General features: G+C 45.7%; 1 protein-coding gene across 16 annotated transcripts; it reads right to left on the reverse strand.

Annotated features, from left to right (window-relative positions):
* Positions 1–71: 71 nt before the first annotated feature.
* ppfia1 (PTPRF interacting protein alpha 1) lies at positions 72–25,727 on the reverse strand. Of its 16 annotated transcripts, none has more exons than XM_057015241.1 (32): positions 24,622–25,726; positions 23,116–23,385; positions 18,665–18,766; positions 17,360–17,524; positions 17,174–17,248; positions 15,990–16,091; positions 15,529–15,762; positions 15,312–15,458; positions 14,692–14,826; positions 12,409–12,492; positions 12,195–12,326; positions 11,573–11,635; positions 11,417–11,496; positions 11,190–11,340; positions 10,645–10,868; positions 10,269–10,500; positions 8,593–8,622; positions 7,966–8,090; positions 7,708–7,880; positions 7,470–7,563; positions 7,124–7,135; positions 6,238–6,319; positions 5,669–5,869; positions 5,332–5,394; positions 4,242–4,268; positions 3,495–3,673; positions 3,317–3,414; positions 3,026–3,201; positions 2,856–2,924; positions 2,578–2,746; positions 2,336–2,400; positions 72–1,634 (listed from the first exon to the last, which is right to left on the reverse strand). In XM_057015241.1, exons 2-31 carry the CDS (start codon positions 23,383–23,385, stop codon positions 2,345–2,347), a joined length of 3,750 nt encoding a protein of 1,249 aa, XP_056871221.1. In that variant the 5' UTR covers positions 24,622–25,726; the 3' UTR covers positions 72–1,634; positions 2,336–2,344. The 16 variants fall into 16 exon arrangements, with proteins under 16 accessions (XP_056871221.1, XP_056871214.1, XP_056871324.1 ...); XM_057015234.1 differs by having other exon boundaries at positions 72–1,656; XM_057015344.1 differs by having other exon boundaries at positions 72–1,656; positions 3,495–3,670; positions 24,622–25,725.
* Between the last annotated feature and the right edge of the window lie 843 nt (positions 25,728–26,570).

Here is a 26,570-nt window from a genome sequence, read left to right on the forward strand (position 1 = left end):
ATCAAAAATGCCAGCCTAATACTCCAGTTTCCTAGTGGAAAGAAGTGACAACAGGCAGCTGCAGCAGAAAATATGTTTCAGTATTTTATTGAAAGTAAGCAATAAATAATGTCGTGATAAAAATAGTTTATAAGTATTCCGGCTGTACATCATTGTTACAAGATCAGGAAGAGAAGAAATAAAATGACAGCGACATGATTTGCATTGTGCATTAAAAGATTAAAATCACCAACAAAAAAGCATTTCTAACTCAGTTACATGTATAAGAGAAATCGTGGGTTCCTACTTGTCACCATGGAGACCAAGCTGGAACCCGTGTTGAGGATTGGACAGATGTGAGGGGCTACATTCACAAGAGAGAACTGGGGCTTCAGTCAAATGGAGAACACTGTGTGTGTTAGGAGGGGGGGGTCACAGTGGGGACCCTGGGGGGGCCGCGGGGAAGTTGGTCCATTGACAGAGTCACCGGATGCTTCACTGGTCTGTAACGTTTCACATCCTCCAGGTCAAGTACCCGGCGAGTTCTTCAAGAGTGGATAGAGGTTTGCTTGGTTAAAGGGACATTCTGGGTGGGCAGGGTGAGGCGGGGAAAAGGTGTTGGTGCTTCAGCAGCAGGGTTACAGAAAGTAGGGCCACCGATGAAGAATGATATGTGGAATGTGAAAATATCCATTTATGACATTTCTCTAAAAAATCGCCCTGAGAACCGTCTCCCCAGCTGTAAACTGGGAATTCAAAATCCTCAGAAATTTAAAAAAAATGTAAAAAAAATTAAATATCTGAGAGGAGCAATTAAAAAACAAATCAGATTGGGATTCAAATTAGATGGAGGATAACTGAGAATTACAAAACTGATGTCAGGATGGTAAATATTCTCCTGTAGGATGTGGATGGAGGAGAGCAGGAGAAAAACCAGTGACATTTTCAGTTGGGAGAGAAGCCCTTTTTTCTGCTACTCTTATATGGCTTTAATTCTTAAACTCAACCTTTTTTTTGTTTTGGTATCGAGGATATGACAAAGACGAGGCAGAAGATAGGATTCCTGTTTCACGTCAGTCAACGCCATCGCCCGGCCTGGCTCGCCAGCTGCTCTGATGGGTGACTCAGTGTTGTGCAATTTGTGAAACATGACAACAACTCCAGCATTTTGTCTGATATTCACAAATCAAGTGACCTAAGAGCTGCATTTACACACAAAATAATCACAGGTAATAACGGGCTAGAAAAATTACATCCGTTAAAATGGGCAGAGGATATGAATTCAGTTATATCACAAACACAAGAATTAGAATCAAATCAAAGAGAGAGAAAAATACATCTGGTCAATAGAATGAGGATTATAAAAAAGATTAGATAAGATGTCTGCTGGTAGAAATATACAAACTGACCATTTAAACATTCTGTTACAAACATCTGAGCTTAATATGGGCACAGTGGAGAAAGTGTTTAAAAAGTGGGCTGATCAAAAGAGGAAAAGGATTATAACTCTAACAATCAATTCAAAAGTCCTGCCAGCTTACATAAATATAACAAACAAGGATAAATCTAAAAAGGTTCCTCTGAGAGATGTTTTCAGGTCATCATCCTGGTCTTGAAGGCAGGGAACTCCCCCTCGTCCTCAGACCAGCGGTTACCTATAGAAATAATGAGGATAAACTGAGAGGGGAGGTGACCGACAGGGCAGAAGCGTGGGTGAGTGAGGAGAGGGGAGAGACGGGGTGGGGGGGAGAGACGGGGTGGGGGGGAGAGATGGGGTGGGGGGGGGGGAGACGGGGTGGGGGGGGACAGGCGGAAACATGTGTTAATCAAGCTGCAGAGAGACTGAACCAAAGCAGCTAACAGCCGTTAGTGTTGTCAAAAAATAACAATTGTTCCTAATCAATTTTTTATTTTTTTTATTTTTTTTTTAAATAGTTAAACTTACAGTATGATGCTTTTTAATAACACTCTACACAACTGTTTACATTCTGATAGTTAACCTGTCCAGAGTTTCACTTCAAATGCTGGGCTAATCAGTAAAATTGTGGGTACTGTTGTTATTTTGATAAATCACCTTTTTACAGTGCATCTTCACCCATTAAGCAAGAGAATGAGGTGTATTAAAAGACTATTTTCCAATGAACCCAAGAATTTTTTTTACATTATTGTTTATTGATATAGACTAAATATTTCTGTTCTCTCTGTTCCTTTCTCAGTAGTTTGCCATATTCCAGGTGCTGTTATAATCTGTACATTATTATCTGGAATAATACAAACATTAGAACTTTCAATGTGCAGAAGCAAAAAGGAAAGTTTCAGTATATTGAGACACATTACTGGGGCGCATCCATCTTACCGTTGTGTGTTAACAAGAGTAGGTCCTGACTGTGGCAGTGTCCAGTCTCTGTATAGACTGACTTCCTGTGTTTCCATGGCAGCACAAAAGTCACATGCAAAGACATGCCATTAGTCACAGCACAGTTTAAAAAAGAAAACAAACCAAGAAAGCAGCACAGGCAGTCAAGAAGAATCGAAAGCACGTGAGCAGTCTGCAGATCCAGAGTGGCGGTGAAACGTGCAGCGGCGTGGTCAGCTTACCGTCCATAGCGCTCCTCTTTGGCTGCATGGAGGGAGAAGCGGCGTTGCTGCCCGTCACCCGGAAGTTAGCGGGCAGAGTGTCGGACACTCCCAAGGACATCCCCCTCATGTCTTTGGGCCTGAACTTCTTCCTCCACGATGGAGCGCGGCGGAAGTTCTTATCGTCATCCTGCAGACGTGAAGAAGGTATGAATAAAGACAGATGCAGATCACTGCTGGTTTTTGGTGTGTGTGTGTGTGTGTGTGTGTGTGTGCACACAAGTGTGTGAGAGAATCACCTCCTCTACCCTCCTGTCCGTGCCGAAGGCCAGCAGACTGTTGTACTCCCGCTCCAGAGTTGCTCTGGCCTGCAAGGATGACAGGTAGACAAAGGCCATTTCATCATCTGGCAGTCTCTGAGTCTACGTTCAGATCCAGCAGGGCTAAACTGGTGAGAATGCAAGTGTACCTGTGTGTTCTGTGTGGGGATCTGCAGCAGCAAAGCCAAGGCGTTGTGGTCAAACATCTCGTCCAGAGCGAGCAGCGCTCCGTGGACTCCGCTCTCATAAAGGTTGCTGCTGTACTCCTTCAGCCCAATGGCCTGGACCCAGCTGATCACACGCTCATTACTCCACACCAGCACATCTAAAATCACCAGTAGGCAGCACAGTCACGCAGCTGTGTGGTGCCACTTTGTTTTAAAGAATTCATGGAGCTCCTCTGGCATTGGAGATGCATCTGAAATCACCAGAGTTGTTACCTTGGAGGTCCATTTGAGATGTCTCCCGTTTCTTCTCCAGCTCCTTCCTGTCATAGTTGAGCCTCCTCAGACACATCACTCCACACTGAAAACTGTTCCTGTGACACAACAGCAGCGTTCCATCACCTCCGTTCTCAGCAGCTCCGATACCCGTCACCGTTAGCACTTCAGGCTTTACCTGTGGAAGCTGTCCACCATCTTCAGCTGTCCTCTGAGGTCCTTCTTTGTGAGGTGGTCAAGCATACGGGCGTCCACCAGGGACTCCATGAAGTATGAGCGATATTGTGGCAAACCCAGGCTGGGAAGCCACTCGTTCCCGATCCACTCATGGTTCATGTCGCCGTACGCCAGCGTCTGCTGCCACAGAGGAGAGAGATTAACGCAAACCTGCAATGGTGATGCCCAGAAGGTGGAAATATGCATGAGATGATGGCAAACACCACACTTTCAAAGACTGATACTGTAATGAAATTCTTTCTGCTGCGATTAATGTTAAATAACTGCCTGGAACCTGAAAACAGCAGGACATTTTGGTAGCTGAATCACTCCAAGTCTGACAGAGGTTGACGTTGATTAAAACTGGAATTTTCATTAGATATTTTATGGTTTTATTTATGCAGTGTACTGCGGGGATGTGTTTACTCTAACACCTCAGAGTCGCTGCAAAGAATCCACAGAATTTATGTCAGAAGGCTTAAAACTTAAAATAACTGAAAGTACTGAATCCTTTCACTGCTGTAGGTTCATTGGAATTTAACATTGAATACCAGTAGGTAGAGATAATCTCCTTTCCCAGCACCCGCTAGCTGGCTCAGCTTTTTAACTCAAACAAAAGGCAGGAAAATACAGCAGAACGTGAAAGGATCGTTCCAAACATGCTGTGCGGTGTGAAAGGTGACATGTTAGTGAGGTACAGTGTGCAAACCTGGGCCCAGCTACCCTCGTCATCCTCCTGTGTTAGCATGGTTAGAGTGAGCATGGTGAGAAGAACAGAAACGTTAGTGAGGCGGCCGTGCAGAGGCAGAGTGGCTGCATGTGAAAACATCACTCAACAAAAAACAAGCCACAAGAAAAATGGTGCTAAAGCCATAACAGTGGGGGGGTGGGGCAGTATGGACTGTACCGGTGCCAAAAGAGTCAGTCACAAAGCTGCATATCAGAGTCAGTCCTGTGGTGGCGGTCCAGACCAGTTTGCTTCTCCGTCAGAATTACGTCACACAACGTAAATGATGCTGTGGTTGAAAACACCACACTGGCTGACGACCATCTACACCCTCTGGCTGTTGCTGGACGATGATCGAGTTTAAACGCTGCTCTGATCATTTAAATTGATTTATTGTCATATTCTAGTTATGATACTGTTCACTTTAAAACAATAAGTTAAATGTTTAAATAATCAACCCTGCTGTAGGTTACATTTGAACGTTTTACCATCGGTAGAATGACATCATACCACAGAAGAGCTAATCACTGAATTCAGTACAATACACTAAAAATCACACAAATCACATGTAGATGGCGCAAATTATGTGTTTAAGCCAGCATAAAGCCAGAAGATTAAGTCCTTACTCTGACAGGAAGAGGGGCTTAGCAGAAAATGATGATGTGGCAGCCACTTTAAAATTATGAATAAAATAACTAGGTACAGCAGGAGGCAGTGCTTTGTGCTCACGACTCCTCTGATGTGGGTCTTTCTTGTTTATACAGAGTAATGAAAGCAGAAAATCTGGTCTTTGCTAAGAAAATTGACACAGCTAGAACACACAAATAAAACTACGGTAATTACTGAAGCAGAACACACATGCCAACACTAAATGAAGACATAAAAGCAGCACTAACAAAATCAGAACAGGCTATTGTTTCGAGCTGCCTGTAGGCAAATGGACAATAACAAACCGACATGGTTATTTCATGCAAGAAAAGCCTGGCAATCCAAGAGGGAACTTGGACCCAGCCCAGCTGCTCACCACACAACCAGAAAGCTGCCTGCAACTAGCCAATGGGCACAGACTAACCGTGGTGGGCGTGGCTGCCAAACTTTCCATTTCTTCATGTGTGACCCAAACGTTTCCAGTGGTCTGATCATGTGACACCCCCACAATCACCCGTGAGCATGTAAAAAGGGAAGAGTGAGGAAAGAAAGGAAAGAGAGCAGAAAGGTTTGTACTTTACTGTTAGTCAAAAAGCATTCATCAGATTCAGCCAATAAGTGCAAGCTCAATATGTAAGCAGGCAAAGGAGAGTTAAAAGGAGCATTGGGAGATCGGTGTAATAAACCGTCCATCTTCACCTATAGGACGATAAATCAGGGGGACATTCTTTACAATGCATGCGGTAGCAAACAAAACCAACCGTTCTAGAGGTGGGCGGAGCGGAGGGGCTGGTGAGAGACATGATTTCCTGGATGGCCAGGCGAAGTTTTAGACGGTGTAAGGGGTTGCTGATGCCAATCTCCCTTTGGATCTCTGTGTCCGACAGCGCTGACATGATGGCTCCGCTCTTTACGTTAGCACGACAGGCTGCCACATACCAGGCTGGCATGCCCACCCACAGCTGCTCAGGAGGACAAGGGACAGTCACATTATACCCATGGCTTACAAACATCATTACATTTGGATTAACAAAGCACAGAAGCTCAAATTATCTGGACATATCAAATAAATATATACAGTTAATTCAATGTCTTCTCATTCACAACAGTAAAATCAAGTAGGAGTAGATCTACTACTGTAATACAGATCAAGATGTAAATGGCAAAGTCAATTTGTACCAGGATTCAGACAGAAAACTATATCATTCTTAGGAGGCTGATTGGTTGCAAATGTAAAATGTCCAAATAAAATTTGAGTTTCATCAACAATTTCTCTTTCAGTCTTCCTCATATTATTACATTGTTCCTCACATCATTACTATTGCATTACCTCCAGCCAGGACACAACAGTCGGTCCGTCCCACTGAGCAAAGGGCAGGCCCTGCCTTCGAGCCTCCTCCAATAATTCATGCCTAAGTCAAATATACACACATATACGTATATTAAAGCTCCACAGATGAAAACTGCATGTTATGCTCTTCATCAAATCCACACACACAACCCTGAGTCAGCAGACATGCAGGATGAAAACAGCAGAGGTTTAAGAGAAAACAGAAACTGAGACAGGAAAACTGAAATAGAGACATGCTCTCCTGGAAAAGACACAGAATTTAACTTTAAACACTCATCCACATAGTAGCAGACCTTTTTTTTGAGGACAAAACACATGGAAGAACCAGTCTTCAGAGAGTTTCATTTCGTATGGACAGATTTTTCCACAACATGCATAAAGAGGAACCTTCTTAGCAGTTTAAGACTTTATGTTCGTCCATTTCATGCACATTCAGGTTTGCAGGTTCTGTAAGACACTGGGCCTCATTCAGGTTCTTTCACCAGTTGGACAAAATAAAGTAGCTATATTTGACCACTAGATGGAGCTGCACGTGAGGGACAGACACAGGCCCTCACAAATACCTTGTTTAACTAGTGAACCTTCAACTGCTTTAATTCTTTTATTCTTCCTTAATTTTTCATTACTTTACTTATTTCTATTTTTTTCCAGTGGACAACATGCTGTGAGAGGAAAATAACGCACTGAAAACACCGGAGGCACACGCTCTTGTTAGTTTAGCTACGTGAACTGCAGGGTAAAGCACAGCGTGGAAAAGCCATCAGAGGGACAAAATTCTGGGTCCTGAGAGTCAAGAGTGATGTTAATGAAAGCCAAGTGCAGGAAGGCAGAGACGGGAAAGCAGAAGCAATATGAACCTACTTACCCTGTCTTTGGACTACACATGGAATGAGATGATAAAAAAGAGAAGGGAGGTTGGCAACATAAAAACAAAATTACGAATGGATGCTGATTAAAACGCTACGCAGATGAAAAACCACTTTTATGATGATGATTGTGATGTTTGTTTCACATAAGAAATCAGGGAAAGCACAAAGAAATGTGGGGATGAAGCAGGATGTGGGGTGGATGGCTGGAAGCAGCGTGGGTCAGACAGTGGTGGTGGTGTGAGATGCAGATTACAGGAACAGTCCTTGCGCTGTTGACACCGGATGCCTACACACTCAACATATGCACATATACATTACAATCCTCTTAGAAAAAACTCTTACTTCTTCTGAAGTTTCCTGTTCTTCTCTGCAGGACCCCCCAGGGTCCCCATTCCTAAACCATCCTTCGGAGAACTCTCTGATTCGGGAGTGCCAGCTGGAAACATGACAAGAACTGTTAAAAATGAATGCAATGCTAATTTTTCTGTATATTTTTTAGGTCAGGTGCCTTTATGTTGTCATTATTTCCTGACTACAGTAACACAACTGCTCAATACTCTTATGAAATCTATAGTCTGACCTTGACTGGTAGAGTCTTTTCCAGGAATGCTGGGTCGGCCTTTCTCTTTCTTCCCAAAGAGGCGTCCAATGGAAGACTTGATGCTCTTTTTCTTGGCTGCTTTGTTGAGGGAGTCCTGGCTGCTGTTGCTGCTGCTGGGGTTGCTGCCCTGACCGTCCTGCAGGCCGGACAGACTGTCCACCAGCAAGGTGAGAGAACCGTGAGAAGAAGGAACAACAACAGAAATCCTCAGCAGCGATGAACATCTACAGTCCCCACCCTCGGATGTCTCTGATGTCTTCGTGGCTTGAAGCATGGCCGGTCTCCCTGTTCAACCTCATGGAGCGTGGCGTGGTGGGAGGGGATGTCTCACAGCGGATCGTGGCCTTGTCTTCCTGGGTGGCCTGTGGAACAGTGGGACACAATCTTGACAGGGCTCATTCTGGATGTTATGGTGAGCGGGCTGAAAATGAATTATAATATGAGCTTTCAATGTCAGTGAGCTACTACTAAAAAAAAACAAGAGTATTGTCTCCTGATCCGTGACACTGTTGCTTTAACGGGACAAAAAACAGGTTTCCAGGTCTGTCTCTGTTGTCTCAAGTATAAAAGATTATTACAAAAGATTATTACAAAAGATTATAAATAGATTTTCTTTTTGAATAAAAAGGAAAATTGTCAGAAAAGAAAAGATGGAAGTCTTGCTACATGTTGTCTTTAAAGGGTATATAAATGAATCAGCTGGACTGTTCTAGATGAATCATCTGTCAACCATATCATTAATGAGTCCATTCATGGCTTCAGCTGTAAAGTGACAGAACTCCCTCTTAATGAACCAACAACAGTAGTGTTAATGTTTGGGGGACAGAGCAGCTGTTCGGTCTTTACAGCAGCCTTCTAGTTTACCTTCCTGCGATGCTTGCGCAGGTCACTAGGCTGAAGCATGGCAAAAAGAAAGAGAAGAAAAGCAGTTAGTAGTGTGACACACACCAAACCTAGCAGTGTGAATGCACACGCACACACATAAAGACATGCAGTTCTGGGAGGAAATACCTTTTGCAGAAGAAACACTGCAGGATCACACTGAAAGTCAGTTCAGGAGGCAGGATGGGTGCAGCCAAACAAAGTAGAGTGCTACGCTGATATATTGTTATTTTATTTAATGTAAAGACGCAGGAAAGCGAGCACTGAACACGCTTCAGTCATTAAAAGCTGTTTATAGCCTGGCAGGACCTGTGACACCTGAATCAGGAACCATCTGTTCCATTCATATTTTCCACTCTGCAGCTATAAAAGGTAGTGGGCTTGGTGGATTTTTCCCTGCAGCAATCCTCATAGACCTGGCAATAGCCGAGCAAATAAGCCATCAGTGTGCCACATTTCTTGGAGTTTCTTTTGACCAGAGGGGGAAAATACCTAATTAATCATTTCCTTTTCTCAAATGACGCAGCAGGGCAAGGGCAAGGAAGATACCAGGGGCTATGAAAGGGAAACAGGAAGAGGAAATTGAGGGGGTGAGTAGCAAACTAATTTAATCACCTCAAATAATTTTCTTTTTCCAGTCTCTTCATGTTTAGGACTCATTTAAAGTCAGCAGGAAACAACTCCATGTTGGCCTCAGTCCTCACTCAACGTGATCAATGTGTCAGTCAGTGCGTTACCATGCGCATCTAAGTCGGACTGCATTTTTCGCTTGATTGGCGTAAATTATTTGTGTCCCCAGACATTCTGTCTACAAAGCAGATTGCAATACTTCTATCAAGTCAACTCCACCCCCACTAGGTCATAATTTGGCTGACCCGTTACGTCACGCTGCAACAGTCCATAAGTACTTGGCATTACTGTTTGTATGTTCTGAATCTGCATGGTGGTGGTCTCCAGGGTTTGCTGGGTTCCTACTGGTTGCTACTACACACAACAGCCTGTAAACAAATCAGTGAGATGCTTCTGCTTCCAGGTCAGCAAGATATACATGAAATGTAGCCCATGCGTCGACCCATTCATGCGCCCACAGTAAGGGACAGCTAAAGAGTCTAATTCTTCCCTCATGATATAAAATAACGCAGGAAGCTTGTGGACAAGTACCAACCACAATCTATCACATTTGTTCCCGGGCTATCTCTCACATAAATGGAGCTATTGTGAAAGAAAGACATACAACAGGATTAAAACAGGAGCTTGATTAATTAGCGGAGGAGGGAAAGAGTCAAGCTGCACCCGTCTCGAGAAGAAAAGAAGCCATGGTAGTTCTGTGGGTACCTGCATGTACGGTGAAAAGCTAAAGGCTTCAGGGGGGACAGTGAAGCCAGCTGAACCATAGGGCAGGTAAGTTAGTGTCTGCTGGGACAGGGAGCTCTGGATGATGTACGGCTCATAGCAATACTGCTACGGGTGGGGGAATGGGGGCAATTACATGAAAACATTGTTAAATGCTGTCCATTCGCCTGTCATCTTCATGAAATGATACAGGTTAGTATCCTTCAACAGAGACACCTTTCTACTCAACAATAACAACGATTTTGAAAGGTCTAAATGTTGATGTAGAATCAAGGTGAAGAAGCACAAAAAAATATATATATTACCAAGGTCATGACACCCATTCGGTCCAACTCTCTGTTGGGGCTACGTGGAATGCGTCTTGGGGTGGAGTGACCAGAACCAGGTGGTGAGCCCCCTACAGAGGAGCCCATACAGAGTGACGGAGGAATAGAGCTCATGGAGCGGAAACGTCCTCCGAGGCCATCGTTGCTGCCCACCCGACACTCAATCTCCTCTGCCCGAATAGCTGTGCTTTCCTTCTCCTCCTGGATCATCCTGGATGGACGAAAAAGTCAGGGGTCAATTTGATGTTAGATTTATTAATAGTTATTTAATAACCACAGGCAGGAGGCAACAAAAAACATTTATTTAGTTTATTGATACCTTGAAAAACAATACTGAGAAGTCCATATGTGTTACCTAATTTCATTGTTGATAGCATCTAGCTGCTCCTGCAACATTAAGGCAAGAGTCTGTGCATCAGCCTGACCAGCAGGTGACAGCAGGTCCGCTGAACTAAAGATTGTCTCTCTGTCCTCATCTAGGTCCGATGCATCCATGTCACTCTCAAAGGCCTGGGCCACATTGGCCAGTACATTGGCCTGCTGCATGCGCTCCCACTCCTGCTCGTTTAGTGTTTGCACCTGGATCAGATGGGAACAATAAAATCACAAACTGAGGATTCACAGGATAAAACCAGAAATCAGAGGAGCCAGGCAAATGATTGTGTGCAGTCGTACATGACAAAAGTCTGGCAGTTATTTTAACAATGACTTACATGTCGCTGAAGTCCAGAGAGAAGGCAAAGAGAAACAGATGAAAAAGAAAGAACTTTCAAACAGCCCTCCAATTTACAACAGAATGAAGCAAAGGAGGGAAAATAAGCAGCACCCAAGCCACAGGAGATGTTCAAAAACTTTCTGATTGTGACACACCAGAGCTAACATCAGGGCCTGGGAGCTCACCTTGGATGGTTCATCACGGAGCGCCGCCATCCGTCCTTTCTGAGGCCGCCGCTGCACCAGAGCACCACCGTAATGTTCTGAGTTACTGTCCATCATTGACGAAGACGACACCGGGAACCTGAAATCTGGAGTGTTGACCATCTGAGAACGTCTGAAAAAACAAGAAAAATATAAATAAATCTGAAAAACAAGTCAGGTGTAAACGTAAGAACTGGTAACAGGCTTACCCATGCAGCAAGGAGTTGCTCCTGCTCCGACCTTGGTCATTCTCAGCCCTGATGGTCTCAATCTGGATCAAGAGCTGCTCCTAAAGACATTGACAGAGATCATTTAGTGTTGAGAGCCCCCAAACAGTGAGTGCAGAAAGGAAAACTGTCTCTGACCTTCTCATGGTGCGAATCCTCAATCAGCTTCTTAGTGTGTTCCAGTTCTCTTATGAGATTGTTCTGAGAGGGAAGATGAAACAGATCAGCACAACTACAGCAAAATAACTGTACCCCATAAATCCACGGCAGAAGCAGATGATTTGCTTTCTTTCATATTTTACAACTTTTGAAACAGTTCCAAATACAGAGTTTCAATATTTCCCAAATCATTCCCTCCTTTTATTTTTCTTATAACCTCAGAGGTGAGAGGTAAGCAAGGGAGAAGAGGAAATGTAAAGGGGCGGAAGAACGAGAATCTTGTGCCAGTGCTATCCAGATATGTTTCTGTGAATTACGTTGTGAGACAAAAGTGCATCACAAAGTTCAGAAGAAGCTCAGTTGATGCTCTCACTATTGACTTTGGGGCTGTGATCCAGTTCTGTTGTATGCTTTTATCCAGCTGTTCTCCTCCGCTAGTTACAACCAAAAGTTTTGTACAGCTGCACATTTCCAGACCTCCTCAATCAACACAATCATCTCTAATTAGAAATAAGACACTACTGCTCCCCAGGTTTTGAATTGGCTATTTTAATTGACCACATTCTTTTGCATTGCACAATCCCCGGGTTTTAACCCTCACCTTTTCCTCCAGGGCGGACATTCTCTCCTTGAGGTGAAGCTGCAGCCTCTCATTAGACTCTGAGAGGAGTTTGTCCACAGTATCAGACAGACGCTTGTTGTGCTCCTCGTTCATCTTCTCTCTCTGCCGCGCCTGTATGAAGAAAAGAACCAGTCACTTCAGCAGGTAAAGGTGGTTAAGCTTGGTTGAACTGCACCACATTTCTCTTTCTTACCCTGAGCAGCTCCTGGTTCTTCTCCTCTAGCTGAGCTTCCAGTTGCCTAAGTCTCTCTTCAACATTGCCGTGACGCTCTTCAGCCTGAAAGTGACCATCACAAAAGTCTTATTCCCTTCTGTTCTATAATGGTTGTGTCTCTTTAAGTTCAGTCTCTAGACTCAGCTTTGAACTCCCTGTAAAGAGCTAAATCCATCCAGGAGACCTTATTGAGAAAGGCCAAAACCCTGTTTGGCATTTTGAGTGCAAAGGCTTCAAAAGAATGAGAGGGACACCAACACTGGGCAGCGCATATCTACACGTGCCTGGTAACAATGACAAGCCAGGAAAGCAAAATAACCAACACAAACAAAATAAACATCAGCGAGAATGTGTGTCAGTGGCAGGACGCAGCTTACAGCCAATAATCAGAAAAGTACCAACACCAAAGGTTTGGACTCAGCTCTAGGACTCAGTCCTGTCACACACAGCTCAGTTTGATGTGTAGTATGTTAATGACATGTTAATAACAGTTGGGTGAAGTCATCAACACAGAGATGGCAAAAACGCCCGTTCCTGTTATGAAAGTTACTTAAAAGCCACAGCAACTTTTTGTTAACAGTGAATTTGCATGAAATTTTCACCAGAACAAGTTTATGTCCTAAATTCTAGAGGTGACCAGAGTCCCCACTCAGGAAACCTTTGTATTTTGAGAATATCAGAAAATACAACGCGGTTTATCAGTCATAGGCTGTTACTAATGTCTTGTCATGATCAATGTTAGCTGGGCAGTACATATTATATTTTAATCATGCAAGTTTAATAAAGAAAAAAAGATATAATGCAGATTTGAGCCAATTATTGTGGTAACAATTATTGTCATTTTATACAAGCATTCATTTAAATTATTCTTACAGTCTTTATATAAGATATAAACTTCTAATTATTATAAAGCCAATCACATAGAGAAGTTCTTAAAATGGAATTTTTTTTTCAACTTTTAATGCGTGTCAAACTGCTGGCACTTCCTGTCGGTTGGTGTTGGAAGCCAAACAAAATGCATTAAAAAAAGACGCGTAAGCATGAAGCACACATCAACACGGGTCACGCGCACATGAAGCAGCAGGGATCAGACTTTTCTTCTAATGTCTAATACTGCACTTAACCAGGCACTGGTCGGGCGAGGAAAAATTCTCTATTTATGTCTCCATCAGTCTGTCTGGAATCACTGCTCTTTAAATGCCGCATTAAGGTCTGTTGGCCCGTTAAGTTCAGTACAGTTCCCCAGCAAAGACAGCTTAACTCTGTAAACAGAGCTGATCTACCTTGTTCCGAGTCTTAGCGTCACACAGGACACATTATGGGTTCGACAGGAAGATGACGAATGGAGAATGGATCAGATAATACCAGAAAAATGGCAGAAAGACACAAGAAAGAGGAGAAAACCAGCACATTTAGTGAGTAACAATCAAAAGACTGGTGGGAGAAAGAGACCTGACGAGGCTGCAGATTCTAAGATGGATCATTGTTCATTTCTAAACGTGAAGACAGAACATGGAAGGAGACAATCAGCTGGAACAGCAGACCAGCGATGGAGGCACGGAGTGACTGGAGTCATTGGAAGAACATGTGATACTAGTTTCCCCAGTATCTTTAATAAGAGAGCAATTCTTAGTGATATATTATCAACAAGTCAGGTTACTCATTGCTCACTATCCTTTCTCTGTGGTGTCTTTGTTGTGTGTAGGGACTGTCATTGTCCCTAGACAAGGACAGAAAGAAGAATTGTTCTATCATTATAGATAGAGGCATGCTTACATTTCAAAGACGTACACTGAGCCAGTTTCAATACTAATAAGGTACTGGACCGTCTGCAAAGCAGCAGTAGATGCTGACTGATATAGAGTCAAACTATAAATGGACAAAAACATGAGCCAACCCTCTAAAAATAGTTCCCTGTGGGTATCTGGGGTAACCTAAACAATGGCTTCCTCTGCAGCTTCCTCAGGGAACAGTTTTAGTCATGATGAAGAGCAACTCCTCCAAGGTTCTGATAACTTCACATATACCGGTACTGCTGCAAAAGTGCATCCGATTCCAGGATGTTTCTGGGGAATTTGTGTGTTATGACACTTTTGGGTGCTGGTGATTCTGGATACATACAGTCAGGTATGGAAATGTTGGGAAACCGACAGATTTGAATCATTTTGCCTCTTTTGCTGCCAACAACAATGAATTCACTGGTGAGATTAATGACATCAAATGTCCCAGAAGACCACAAACAACCTGGTCAAATGTCAGTACCTTTGTGAGAGCAGCGACTCTCTGAGCTAGCTCTGCTTCCACCTCCGGCAGCGTCTCTGCCTTGCGGATGGTCTGCTGCAGCTTCTGCTCAGCCAGCTCCAGTTTCTCTTGGAGTTGGCGGTTTTTGTCTTCACTCTGGAAGAAACGTTAAAACATGCCAACCGTTACTAGCAGGCTGGGGGCAGAACTAAGTGTTCAGTGGCCTCAAGATTTGCTTTTAATTTATAGGAATTTCACTATAAATAAGACTGTCAGGAAGGTAGAGGAGAAAATAGAAATGGAGGAAAGGAAAAGTGGGATGGGCAGGAAATGAGGGAGAGCATTCAAAATGAAACAAAGATGAACACCACCAGAGATATCTCCATCTCAAAGAGAGCATACAAAGAAACGAGTCAGTGAGCCCGAGGCGTCCCATTCATCTCCTGCTGTGCAGATGAGCGTGTGAACATAGCAGAAATTCAGTAACTGCAGCCTAGAGTGCTAGAAATGAACGTGAACAACACTAAAATAGTTCCAGTAGAGACAAATGCTGGAGGTTGTAGCTTCATACACAAGATGTTCTGAAGACCAAAATGACTGAGGCAAATACAGAGAACAGACAAACAACTGGAGGCTCATACTTGTTTGAAGAGGGACTCCTTGTTGGCTACTTCATTCTCCAACTTATCGTTGAGGTCGTGGACAGACGTGGCCTCCCGCTGTGCTGCCAGGTAGCGTTTCTCCAGCGTGGTGATCCTTTCCTCCATGTCCTCCTTTTGAGCCATCGACTACAACCGCAAATGAATGGATGATCATCATTCAGACACAGTCTTGGAAGAGATGAATGCTCCTCCATACCTCTCTCAGGTCTCGCTGCAGCCGTGTATTCATGTCTTCAGACTTGATCAGGTCTTTACGGGCCGTGTCCAGGTCCTCCTCCAGCTCACTGATGCGTGACACCATTGTGGCCATGCGTTCCTTCATCTGGCCCAGATCGGCAGTCTGTCGGTCCACCACATCCTGAAGCTCGCTGACCTTCCCAAACACAGGTTCTGACTCCTCCTCGTGATTCTGTGAACCATCTGAAGCCCTCTGTAGAACATACACGGACACACACAGCAGTGGCAGCTTTCAATCAACTTTGTAGACAAAGGAAACTCCCCTAAAAGGCCTTTTTTTTTAAAATTAAGGTGAGACCAGTGAATGATTTAATAAATGATGTCATTCAGAGATGTGATAGACGTGCAGAAATTCTGCCACCCGGTTGGCCTTTTCGCACAATTACACACACACACACACACACTTTTGTGGACACTCACCTTGCCATTAGTGCTTGGTGTGTTCTCAGAGTTGTGGTTGACCTCGCTCGTCCCATCAGCCAGCCCTCTCCTCTGACTGCTCTGCTCCCTGTGGTAAGCCAACTAAAAGAAATGGGAGAATGTGAATGGCTTTTTATTTGTACCCCAAAACCCTGATAATTATCATCTGGTCAACCACGTGGCCAGTAGCGCAAACTCGTTTGTCTCTTTTAATCCCGAGATGTTATTACTTTTTTACTGCACAACAGTAACAATGTGGTCCGTGTGTATATTTATGAAGTGTAATAAGCAGCTACTTCTTTGACAACCCCAAGTTCATACCACAGCTATTCTGGTAGCAAATGAATAAGCTGCATCTTACAATGCTCTGACCACAGGAGGAAAGCTAAATCTGAAAAAGCCATATCGCCTTAGGAGGTAAGACTTCTGATAAAAGCAGAATGGCAAAGGGTCAATTTGATGCATGCATGTGGTTCCAGGGACAAAAGATGACCACGGGATGAAGGATGATGTAGCATGAAACACAGAAGAAATCTAGGACACTTCCCCAACATCCGCTGGGCCTTTTGTCAATCTTAATCTTATTCAGTCTGGAGTTATGCACCCACTCAAACATGTGGATATCGTTCTTAGACTCAGTGCATGCACTGAAGCTTGGCTGTCATGGAGAACTCAATGCAATCAGGAGTCATCATTTTTATCATTCAGCTCTAAATATTTGGCATATTTGTCAAAATTATATGCAAGAACTGCAGAGGAAGAGCATCAACACAACCCAAATATAGAACTATGCAGGAAATATCTTGTGAAAACACCAGAGTTGAACAAAATGTTGTAAATCAACCTGCAGCAATTAGTGCAGCAGTAAAATCAAACTTCCTTCCGTAAAGTACTCCAGTTTTCAAAGTCGATCAGCGGTTTATGGAAACACAGCTCTGCTCTCGCAGCATGGGGGAAGATGTTTGCTGAAAACACTGGAAACACTTCTGCTGCCAAATTCTGTGGCTAATTTCCACTGAGGGGTTAGCATATGTCAACTAACCCACTTCAGAGTCATTTGTTAAAGATGACATAAACAAAGCTTTTAATGGCATATGTATCGGTACTGTTGTCAAACACCATGTCACACAAACACATTTCAACTTCAGGGGTTGTGTTTTCTCTATTTTGTGTTGTTAGCTTACTTCTTTGTGCGATACGGTGAGCTGCTCCTCCAGGACGCTGCATCGCTCCAAGGCAACACGAAGTCGCTCCCTCACCTACATTGCATGTTAAAGCATTCACATCCGTTTGTCTCACGCCTTCAAAATCTGTTGCTCACATGTACTCAAAGCTTCTGCGATGACCCAGAAGAAGAGGCGCGGTCGTACCTTCTCATCAAGAGCTTTGTGGTGTTCAAAAAGTGACTTCAGGGCTTTGAGGACTTCCACTTCGCTGGAGACTCCTGCGGGAGACTGTGCTTGTCTCTTCACCACCGTCATTCTCAAACTGCGTTCATGTCGAGACACCAGGCACTCCAGGTGCTCCAGCAAGAGCTAAACACACAGGCAAGGGAGCTGAAACGGTGGTACTCGGGACTACATCTGGGAAAACATATGACTGCTGTGGGAATTTATTTCCTATCTGCATAGAATAATTAGACTAATTAGACAAGTAGTAAATCCAGCAGTGGGTCTGTGGTGGTACAATGTAGGATCTCAAAAGTCCAGGTCATACTAGCTAACTGCTTCTAGATGTTTCTTCTTTCATCCAAAAGCTTCTGTACTTCTAACAAGATAATTGAGTGCAGTTGCTCTGGATTAAAGCACTTCGCAGTCACAGGATTATTAACATAATCAAACTACTGATCAAAAACCACCAATGAAAAACAACTAAAGACCTCATAGTTTGGGTCATGAAAACATCTAATACAACATAAAATAACAGAAGGCAAAGTTGATTATCACTGATGAGGTGAAATTGAACACCATGACCACCAGTGTCCAATATAAATAAAATACAAGAGATCAGGTGACTGTCAGAGACGGGAAGGTCACGAGGCACACGCTTCTGAGCCCATTACCAAAATTTAGATTCAGCATCTGAAACACTGTGGGGACCCAGCAACACCCTGGACGAGCAGGTTTCCAAAACAGTGGAGACACAAATTAGTTTTTGTCGCTATCAGTAGTGTGCAGCATCACAAACATGTTTCAGTGTGTGACTGTGAGCCTGCAGCCAGACACATCTCCCCCTGAACGCCCTGAACAGAAGTAGGACGTGTTTATTTCAGGGTGAACGGTTAAGCTGAGTAAAGGCTGAGACCACGGGGACGCAGCTCCAAGTTAAAGACGTCCACTTTCAGAATATTTCCTCCGGCAAAAAAAATCCAGATTTCTTGCCTTTAATTCCTATACGCACCTTTGACCACTGCCTCTATGGTTTGGATTGTCTATGTTGTAACGTGCAGCTACACCAACCCAGGCCTGCGAGGCCCGCGATCTGGCCGGGTTTTCTGTCCTACCCAGTTTGTACTGGGAAGAACTGGGGTTCCAGGTGTGGGCCTTGTAGGAAGAGTGTCTCATCTTTAAACTGTGTCTCGTCTAATCTTTAAACTTGTTGGTGACAGTTCTGGGTGTGCGTGAATGGATTAGTCAGTGTAACGCGGCCCACAGGGACCGGGGTCTCATACGAACCCGGGTGTTGTTCCTCTCAGCCTTCAGCTCTGCGATCTCCTCTTCCTTCTCCAGAAGCTGCTCCCGGCAAACGTTCACCTCCTTCGTTAGTGCAGCAAACTCCTACAACAGAAATGAGTGAACACAGTGACCCGTCAGTGCCGCTCCCGATGGCCCCGACAGCATCTCCAGTTAATTCTGGGATGGTTGTTTTGTGTTGGTGTGACGTCCCAGACAGGTGAAGATGACGCTCTGCCCTTCAGTCCACTCTCAATAGGAGTCCTGTCTGCACACAAAGGATTTGTGCGGCCGTGTTTTTGTGCTGAACAGGTTTTGGTCTGTTCCATTCTTGCATTGGCCTACTTTTCAAAGCCTCCACGTGATCAGTTCAGCTATATTTCTGTTCTGTTTTACATTCAAACTTCAAATGTTGCCCGAAACTCAACTTTAGGTTGTCCAACCTCTTGTGTTTTTACAGAACTTTCTATCACAGCTCGCACAATCTTGCCTTTATGCATTTCATGCACAGTTGGACCAAAAGAATGTGCCATCCTGATTTTTTGCCCTTTAAAAACTACAACCTTCCCAATCCCTCCCTCCCTCCCTCTGTGTGGAGGAAGGGATTGGGAGGGTTGCTGGAACTCCAGGCTCCACAACTGCACTGCAGCCTCGGAGCTTTTCCAGCCACTGGCACAGATTCTACAGGAGCGAGCAGCAGTTCACCATTGGCTGCAACCAAAGTTTATATATGCTTGTTAACCAATGAGAGGCCATAAACGGCAGCCCCACAAATAATTACAGTGTTTTACTTCCTACATTCCAGAGCAGATGCTGAGGTCGGGCTGCACGGCAGCTCTCAGAGCTCTGACTTCATACACCAGTCTGCTAGCGTGAGGAATCCAACGTGTTGAGTGTGTGTGGGGAAAGTCACCTGCCCAGCAAATCTGATACACACGTGCATTTGCTGTGCAAAGATTTCAACTTATTGATGCATTTGTAAGAAACAGCAGCGGCGCCCCAGATCACCATCAACATTGAGCTGCTTGTTGTGTCTGTATGATGGATTTTCAATCCCCAAATAAACGTTTAATCAAAGCAAACGTGCACATTACATACATTAAAAGCCCTAATCTCCTATACAAGAAAAAAGCATTTGATCTGCTCCCATTTCAGCAGCAGCAGGTTAAACTGGTGTGAGTCAGTGGAGCCGACAGGCCACAACTGGGCTGAGCTGTGCTGTGAGCCCTTCAACTGGGAGATGTCTGTGAGACTGGGAGGAGATGTCTGTGAAACTGGGAGGAGATATCGGTGAGACTGGGAGGAGATGTCTGTGAAACTGGGAGGAGATATCTGTGAAACTGGGAGGAGATATCTGTGAAACTGGGAGGAGATATCTGTGAAACTGGGAGGAGATATCTGTGAAACTGGGAGGAGATGTCTGTGAAACTGGGAGGAGATGTCTGTGAAACTGGGAGGAGATGTCTGTGAAACTGGGAGGAGATATCTGTGAAACTGGGAGGAGATATCTGTGAAACTGGGAGGAGATATCTGTGAGACTGGGAGGAGATGTCTGTGAGACTGGGAGGAGATGTCTGTGAAACTGGGAGGAGATATCTGTGAAACTGGGAGAGATATCTGTGAAACTGGGAGGAGATATCTGTGAAACTGGGAGGAGATATCTGTGAAACTGGGAGGAGATATCTGTGAAACTGGGAGGAGATGTCTGTGAAACTGGGAGGAGATGTCTGTGAAACTGGGAGGAGATGTCTGTGAAACTGGGAGGAGATATCTGTGAAACTGGGAGGAGATATCTGTGAAACTGGGAGGAGATGTCTGTGAGACTGGGAGGAGATGTCTGTGAAACTGGGAGGAGATATCTGTGAAACTGGGAGGAGATATCTGTGAAACTGGGAGGAGATATCTGGAAAGGTTGGTGTTTGGTTGGTGTTTGGGTGGGGGGGGTCAAATGAATGTGTGTAGAGGCCTTTAAAGCTCAGTGCACTGAAGCAGTCGGTGCAGCACCACTGCTGCGCTGGACTCAAACACCATTTATCTCTGAAAATATAAAAACAAAAGTGCAACGCGATGTATTTTTCAAGCGGTTTTGAATGAGAAAACTGTTGATCGAACAGAAGTCGTCACAATTTCAGGAAGATTTCTGGGTAACACTCAGGTGCTACTTTAGACACAACATCACATAAATAAATAATTCCTCATTCACTTTAACAAGTGCCAGGTCACAAATGGAAAAAAGCTGACCATTATGTGCAACTTGACACATAATTAATTAACGTTCTAAAGCCTTTATTAACGCCAATGCAAGCCCGTTAAGTTCACACACCACAGAACTGAATTAGGAGGATTTCCCCAAATGTTGCCAGCATACTAGGATCAGACATAATGACTTGAGAAGTTCTTAAAAGCTTAGAGCGTCCTGAAATCTGACTCTGTCGACGGCATCTGTTCTCCTGAGGGGGCAAACATCAAAAACTAATGAGATAACAACAGCTCCCATCAGCCAGCCACAAGAGTCAAACTACAACTCCCATCAGGCCTTGAGATGAGAAAGGATGAGGTCATAGTTTACATGAAATCTGAGGTGCTTAATCAGTCGTGCTCCATCAGTAAACTGTTTATCCGTCACATCCTTCCTGACAGAAGCAAAGATGAAAAACCAGTCAGAAAGAATCATCCCTCTGAGTTTTTCTGTGACTCTTCACTCCTGGATGGTGGCGAACAGGAGGTCATTTAGGGGTCATAAACTGATCATCATCACGTTTCTGGAGTTATCAGATAATTCCCGTGATTGCGTAAACAGCATGGTGCCAGCCGTTTGTCAGGAACCAGCAGTTATCTGCTGATAAGAAATGGGATTAACACACCTACGTGTATCACCAACATCCAAAGTCTTTGTGCTGCTTCACCCGATTTATTTCTTTCTTTTACATCTACGCATGTTTGCTTTTAAAACATGAAGCATTTGGCAGTAAAGTGGCTCCTCCTGAAAAGCTTTAACACTCTGAACATCCCAGCAGCATCGCCGCCTCAGTTCCACCCACGCTGGTTCGTAACGTTACCTCACTTCATGTCACAGAACAAGTCGGGCGTCGGTTCAGAAGGTTCAGAAGAAGCAGCCATTGTCTCCTTTAAAAGCCCTCATTACAAAGAACTGTACGAATGTTATCATTACAGGACGGCGTTGCATCTCGGATCGGCCCGATCGATAACTGGAGCCCTATAAAAGAAGGCCGCAGCCGTGAGGTGGAGCCAGTGAGTTTTTCTACTCTACTCTTCCTGTACGATGGCGCTGATGTGGAGCCCAAAAGATTAAAAGATGAATCCTGACTCAGGCTGACCGGGTTCTTACCAGCGTTGCAACGCAACCGTCGCCGAGCCTGACGGCTGGAAACACAAAACCCATCGAACACAGAAACTGAAGCCCTCCGCGGCCAGAGGACCGAGAACACCGCTACTGCGGCATTTGGGGCGTGAAACGGACCGGGGAACCGCGTCTGAAGCGCTGACGAGGCCACCGCCACCCTGCTGATGCAGCGCTGGGGTCACGGGCGACTCTGAAAACGGAACCGAGACGACCGAGAGTGACTGAACAGGTCACCAGAGTCTGAGAGCGCTGCTGAAGCCTGAGCCAGCTGCTCTGGAATGTTTGTGCATTCCAGTCCATCTGCAGGAGGGTAGGAAGGTTCAGACCCGATCCGACCCCCCCACGGGCGCCGGTGAACACTCACAGCCAGAGAGTGTAAACGCAGCTCAGCTGGCTGCCATCATGCTAACAATGCTAACACCAATGACTGGCTGGGCCCTCTGAACTGGGACCTTCTAGCCCTCACCAGCGGGGGTTCATCGGCACCGACCGGATCCACCCTGGTGCTGAGGTGATCCGCCGGCTCTGATGCATCATTTAAACTGGAAACCTGAGAGCGTTGCTGTGAAGTGGCACCGCAGTGGGCAGACGGGGGTCAGAAATAGAACAAGGATCTGAGGCAGATGGAGGATGTGCAGGTCTGGTGTGTGAGGGCTCAGACCACAGCCTAACTGGGACCGTTACGGGTCCAGACCCATCTCCCTCAGGACCGTGGGAGGTTCTCCTGGCTCAGGGAGGCCAGAATGGGACAGAATTCTCTTATAGTGTTGGCAGCTTTTGGATCCAATCTGGACCTCTCCGATCCAAATCTGCACCCTCGGGATGAAACATCAGTGGCACACGTGTAATGAATTCTTCCTGGAATTCCTCCTCCAGCCGGCGGGATTTTTTTATTCCCTTAGTTGCACCTCAGCTGAAGTTCTGCAGGAGATCTTTGATAAGACTGGGGGGAACAACCACTTCACAGGTGACAGGGGAGCCCACGAGGCAGACAGGAAGTAACCCGGTGGGTTGAGCCTCCTCCACAGAGGTACAAAGGGATAATTGGGACCTTCAGAACTTCTCCGCAGTGGGATTATCGTGGACCTACCTGGGGCAGCGCCGTGTTGAGCTGCCTCTGCAGCGAGTCCCTCTCGTGGCTGACCTCGTGGAGCTTGCTCTGGGTCAGGCCCAGGTTCTCCTGAGTCTCTCTCAGAGTGTCCAGGAGCCGATCTCTCTCCTCCAGCATGGACACCATCAGCGACTCAAAGTGGCCCTCAGAGTCCGAGTGCAGAGGGGAGCCGGAACCCCGCCGGCTGGCGCCGTTCCCCCCGTTGGGCCCTTCGGCCTCGCTGATGGTCGGCATCACCTCGCACATCATCTGCAAGCACAGAGAAGATGAGCGGAGAAACACACCCTCCCGAGGTCCGTTCTCCCTGTGGGACCGGTATCACCGGGGCTTGAACAACAGTAGCTCTTAAACAAGGGCGGCAGACAAGCAGCACCGGCTCCGGGTGGACCGGAACGTGGTCGCCATGGAGGTCACCGACAAGGTCTCTGCCGGGAGAGTGATTCTGGTGTAATCTGACACGTTTGAAATATGAAAGATTCCTGTCAAAGTGGTCATGAGAGGCAGCCGAGCATCTCTGAACACGCAGGGACAGAAAGCCCAGAAAAGCCCAGAAAAGCCCAGAAGCTCGTCCATGAGCAACAGCCCGTGCACGTTTGCTCACGGACATGGAGGCTCTGTACTATTCTTAGGACTCTGGGGGGGTTCCACTCTGGAAAGTGTCATTTTTAGACCTCGCGATAAAAACGGCTACGTTAAAGACTGCGAACCTTCAAAAAAAAAAAAAACACGGGTGGTTTCGCTGAGCTGGTTCAGAACTCTGCGGAAGGGGAAGGAACCGGAGCAGCGCTCAGCGAGTTCAACAGTGCAACTCTGGCGTGATTTAATCAGCGAGTTCTGCAGAAGCTGGAGACAGAGACACCACAATCAGCTGAAGCTGCTCCGTCACCCCCCCACCCCCGGCTGTCCTGGGAGTCCCACGCCGGCGGGGCGGACGGGCCTGAGGATTTAGAACCTCGCTACACACCCAGCAGCTTAGTCTGCACTGCAACTCGAAGAGTCACGCGAGCCGGGCTTAACGCGCCTCCGGGAAACGACGGGCATGAATTGGGACGCAGGAGGAGCCCGCGGCGCCGGCCTCCCTCTCACCCCCCGCATCAGCTGACCCGTCGCAGCGTTTGAGACCACTCGAGTCCACCGAGCCTCGTCCGCTAACATCCCATTCAACACACACGTCCCGGCACTCCAGACGCGGGTCAGCCCAGTCGGGCCCAGCGTTCCCTGAGGGAGGATCGCTCAGCATCCCGAGATGATCCGTCCCACAGGATGACAGAGCTCCATAAAGCCACCAAACAGCTAGTTAAGAGGAGAGAAACACTGTGGTGGAATGAATGAACGGAACCCTGAGCATCTCCTTTATTCCTAAAGGGATAACGGTTTAATCATTATATGGTTAAATCAGCCCGGTGTTGGCCAGTAGACACTCGGATCTCAGTTAGAGCTAATGGGGAAAGGCACTGCTGATGGGTTTAAGTGTGTGAAACTCACCTTGGAAGACGATTTCCTTTAAAAAGCTCCTGTAGTCCAACTTATTTAAGATGCCAGGAAAAGCTCGAGATTGTCTCTCTCCTCCGAGTTTCGTTCAGCCGTCACAAATGTCATTCAGGGCGTATAAATTCCATTCAGAGGCTGGGACACATTAAGGCTGTGAAGAAGGTGGGCAATTTTTCCCTTAAGGCCTCAAACAGAAACCCACATGAAGTGAGCAGCGGGGGCCGTATCCCAAGTTTGGCCGGCTAACCCTCCGTTAGCAAGCTAGCATCAAGTAAGCTGGTGATGATTCGATGATTGCATATCTGAATATGGAAGTAAAGTGGCTATCTTTGTTTGTCAAAACAACTCACCATCCTCTAATATAAAGCTCGGCACCCACATAATAGCATTTCCAACCAGGTAGACATATGGCGACAGAGTTGACTGACGTACAAACGAGGGTAGATTGGCTACTGTTAGCTAATTTGAAGCAGTTCTTTGGCTTGAAGTCAGTTTCATAGCTAACGTTAGCTACTAGCCCGCTAGTTAGCCAACGCTAGTTCATATACCTACTTTGCGAATAATCGACTATGTGTCTTTGCATTGGCTCTATTTTTTTTCTACAAAAGTGAACTACGTACTCCAGTAACACTAGCCGTGTTACATTTCCGAAACCACGAAACGCGTCTAAAATAAAGTCATAAAATATGCATCCAAACGCCGTGTATGGGGAATAATCTTAGTGACGTTAGCACGGCTGCTAACGTTAGCTTCCCGTTGATTCGGTGGCGTCGCGTCACCACATCATCGCTCGCTTCAAAAACTTCCTGCTAACGTTGAACATTAGCGACGATTCGGATCGCTTTAAAAATTAAAACAAACTCGAAAACATAAATAAAAAAAACCCAATCAGCCCTCTGCTTTGCTGCGGGTGTCTGCTGTAGGGGTATCGTCTCGGTATTCCCACCACGGTCCGTCGATGCGGCTCCTCCGTCGCCTGCGCCTGCCAGCCTCGGCGGTCGGGACAGCCAATGGCCGGCGCGGGGAGCGCTGCTCATTAGCCGGGCTGACCGCGGGAGGAGAGGCTCCCCGGGCTGCCAACAGGAGGGAACCTGCAGCCAAAAGTTCCTGTAGCAGGAAGATTAGATAAAGCTGCAGTTTTACCATGTTATAGATCAAAAATAAACAACTCAAAATCCACCTCCGCGGAGTTATTTATCTCCAAACGGGATTCGTCCTGAATGCGGAGCAAATGTGAAAATGTACATTGTTGTACACGCACTTTATTTTCTTATTCATAAGAAAATAAAGTGTTTTTGAGCTACACAGGGTCCCGCTCCGTTTAATTTGATTGAAATATTTATTCTTTAAATAAAAATCTGGAATAAAATCGGTCTTTTACAGTAATCAGGTGACCCACATTCAACTGATTCTGCACCAAATTCCCGATAAAGAACCGAACAGACCGTCTGTGGCGCCGCCTGCCGGCAGACTGCAACTACTACTGTTGAAAGAATGGTACTAAAATATGGCTGAAATGTAATGAAATATTACAGCAGTAGGCTTTATATTACTGATATTAAGTTCATTCTTCAGTTAAGAGTTAATCAGAGTTCGGTCTTTTAGTCATAGTTCAGTATTTTAGTAATAGCTGAATGGGTGAAGCTCCATCCATCCATCCATCCATCCATCCATCCATCCATCCATCCATCCATCCATCCTCTACCGCTTATCCGGGGTCGGGTCGCGGGGGCAGCAGCCTAAGGAGAGAAGCCCAGACTTCCCTCTCCCCAGCTACCTCCTCCAGCTCATCCGGGGGGATCCCCAGGCGTTCCCAGACCAGTCAAGAGACATAGTCTTTCCAACGTGTCCTGAGTCTTCCCGGGGGTCTCCTACCGGAGGGACATGCCCTGAACACCTCACCAGGGAGGCGTCCAGGGGGCATCCTAACTAGATGCCCAAGC

The sequence above is a fragment of the Takifugu flavidus genome, chromosome 2 (assembly GCF_003711565.1).
Source record: "Takifugu flavidus isolate HTHZ2018 chromosome 2, ASM371156v2, whole genome shotgun sequence".
NCBI classification, from domain to species: Eukaryota; Metazoa; Chordata; class Actinopteri; order Tetraodontiformes; family Tetraodontidae; genus Takifugu; species Takifugu flavidus.

Bases quoted from the DNA above. Each gene is read 5' to 3' on its own strand.
- ppfia1 (XM_057015213.1), bottom strand. From the start codon at position 23,385: ATGATGTGCGAGGTGATGCCGACCATCAGCGAGGCCGAAGGGCCCAAC. The intron at 17,249-17,359 runs GTACGACCGCGC...CATGCAATGTAG, and splicing joins ACAAAGCTCTTGATGAGAAG to GTGAGGGAGCGACTTCGTGT. The intron at 7,881-7,965 runs GTGGGGACTGTA...GCTGGTGGACAG, and splicing joins GACATCAGAGACATCCGAGG to TCTGTCCGGCCTGCAGGACG.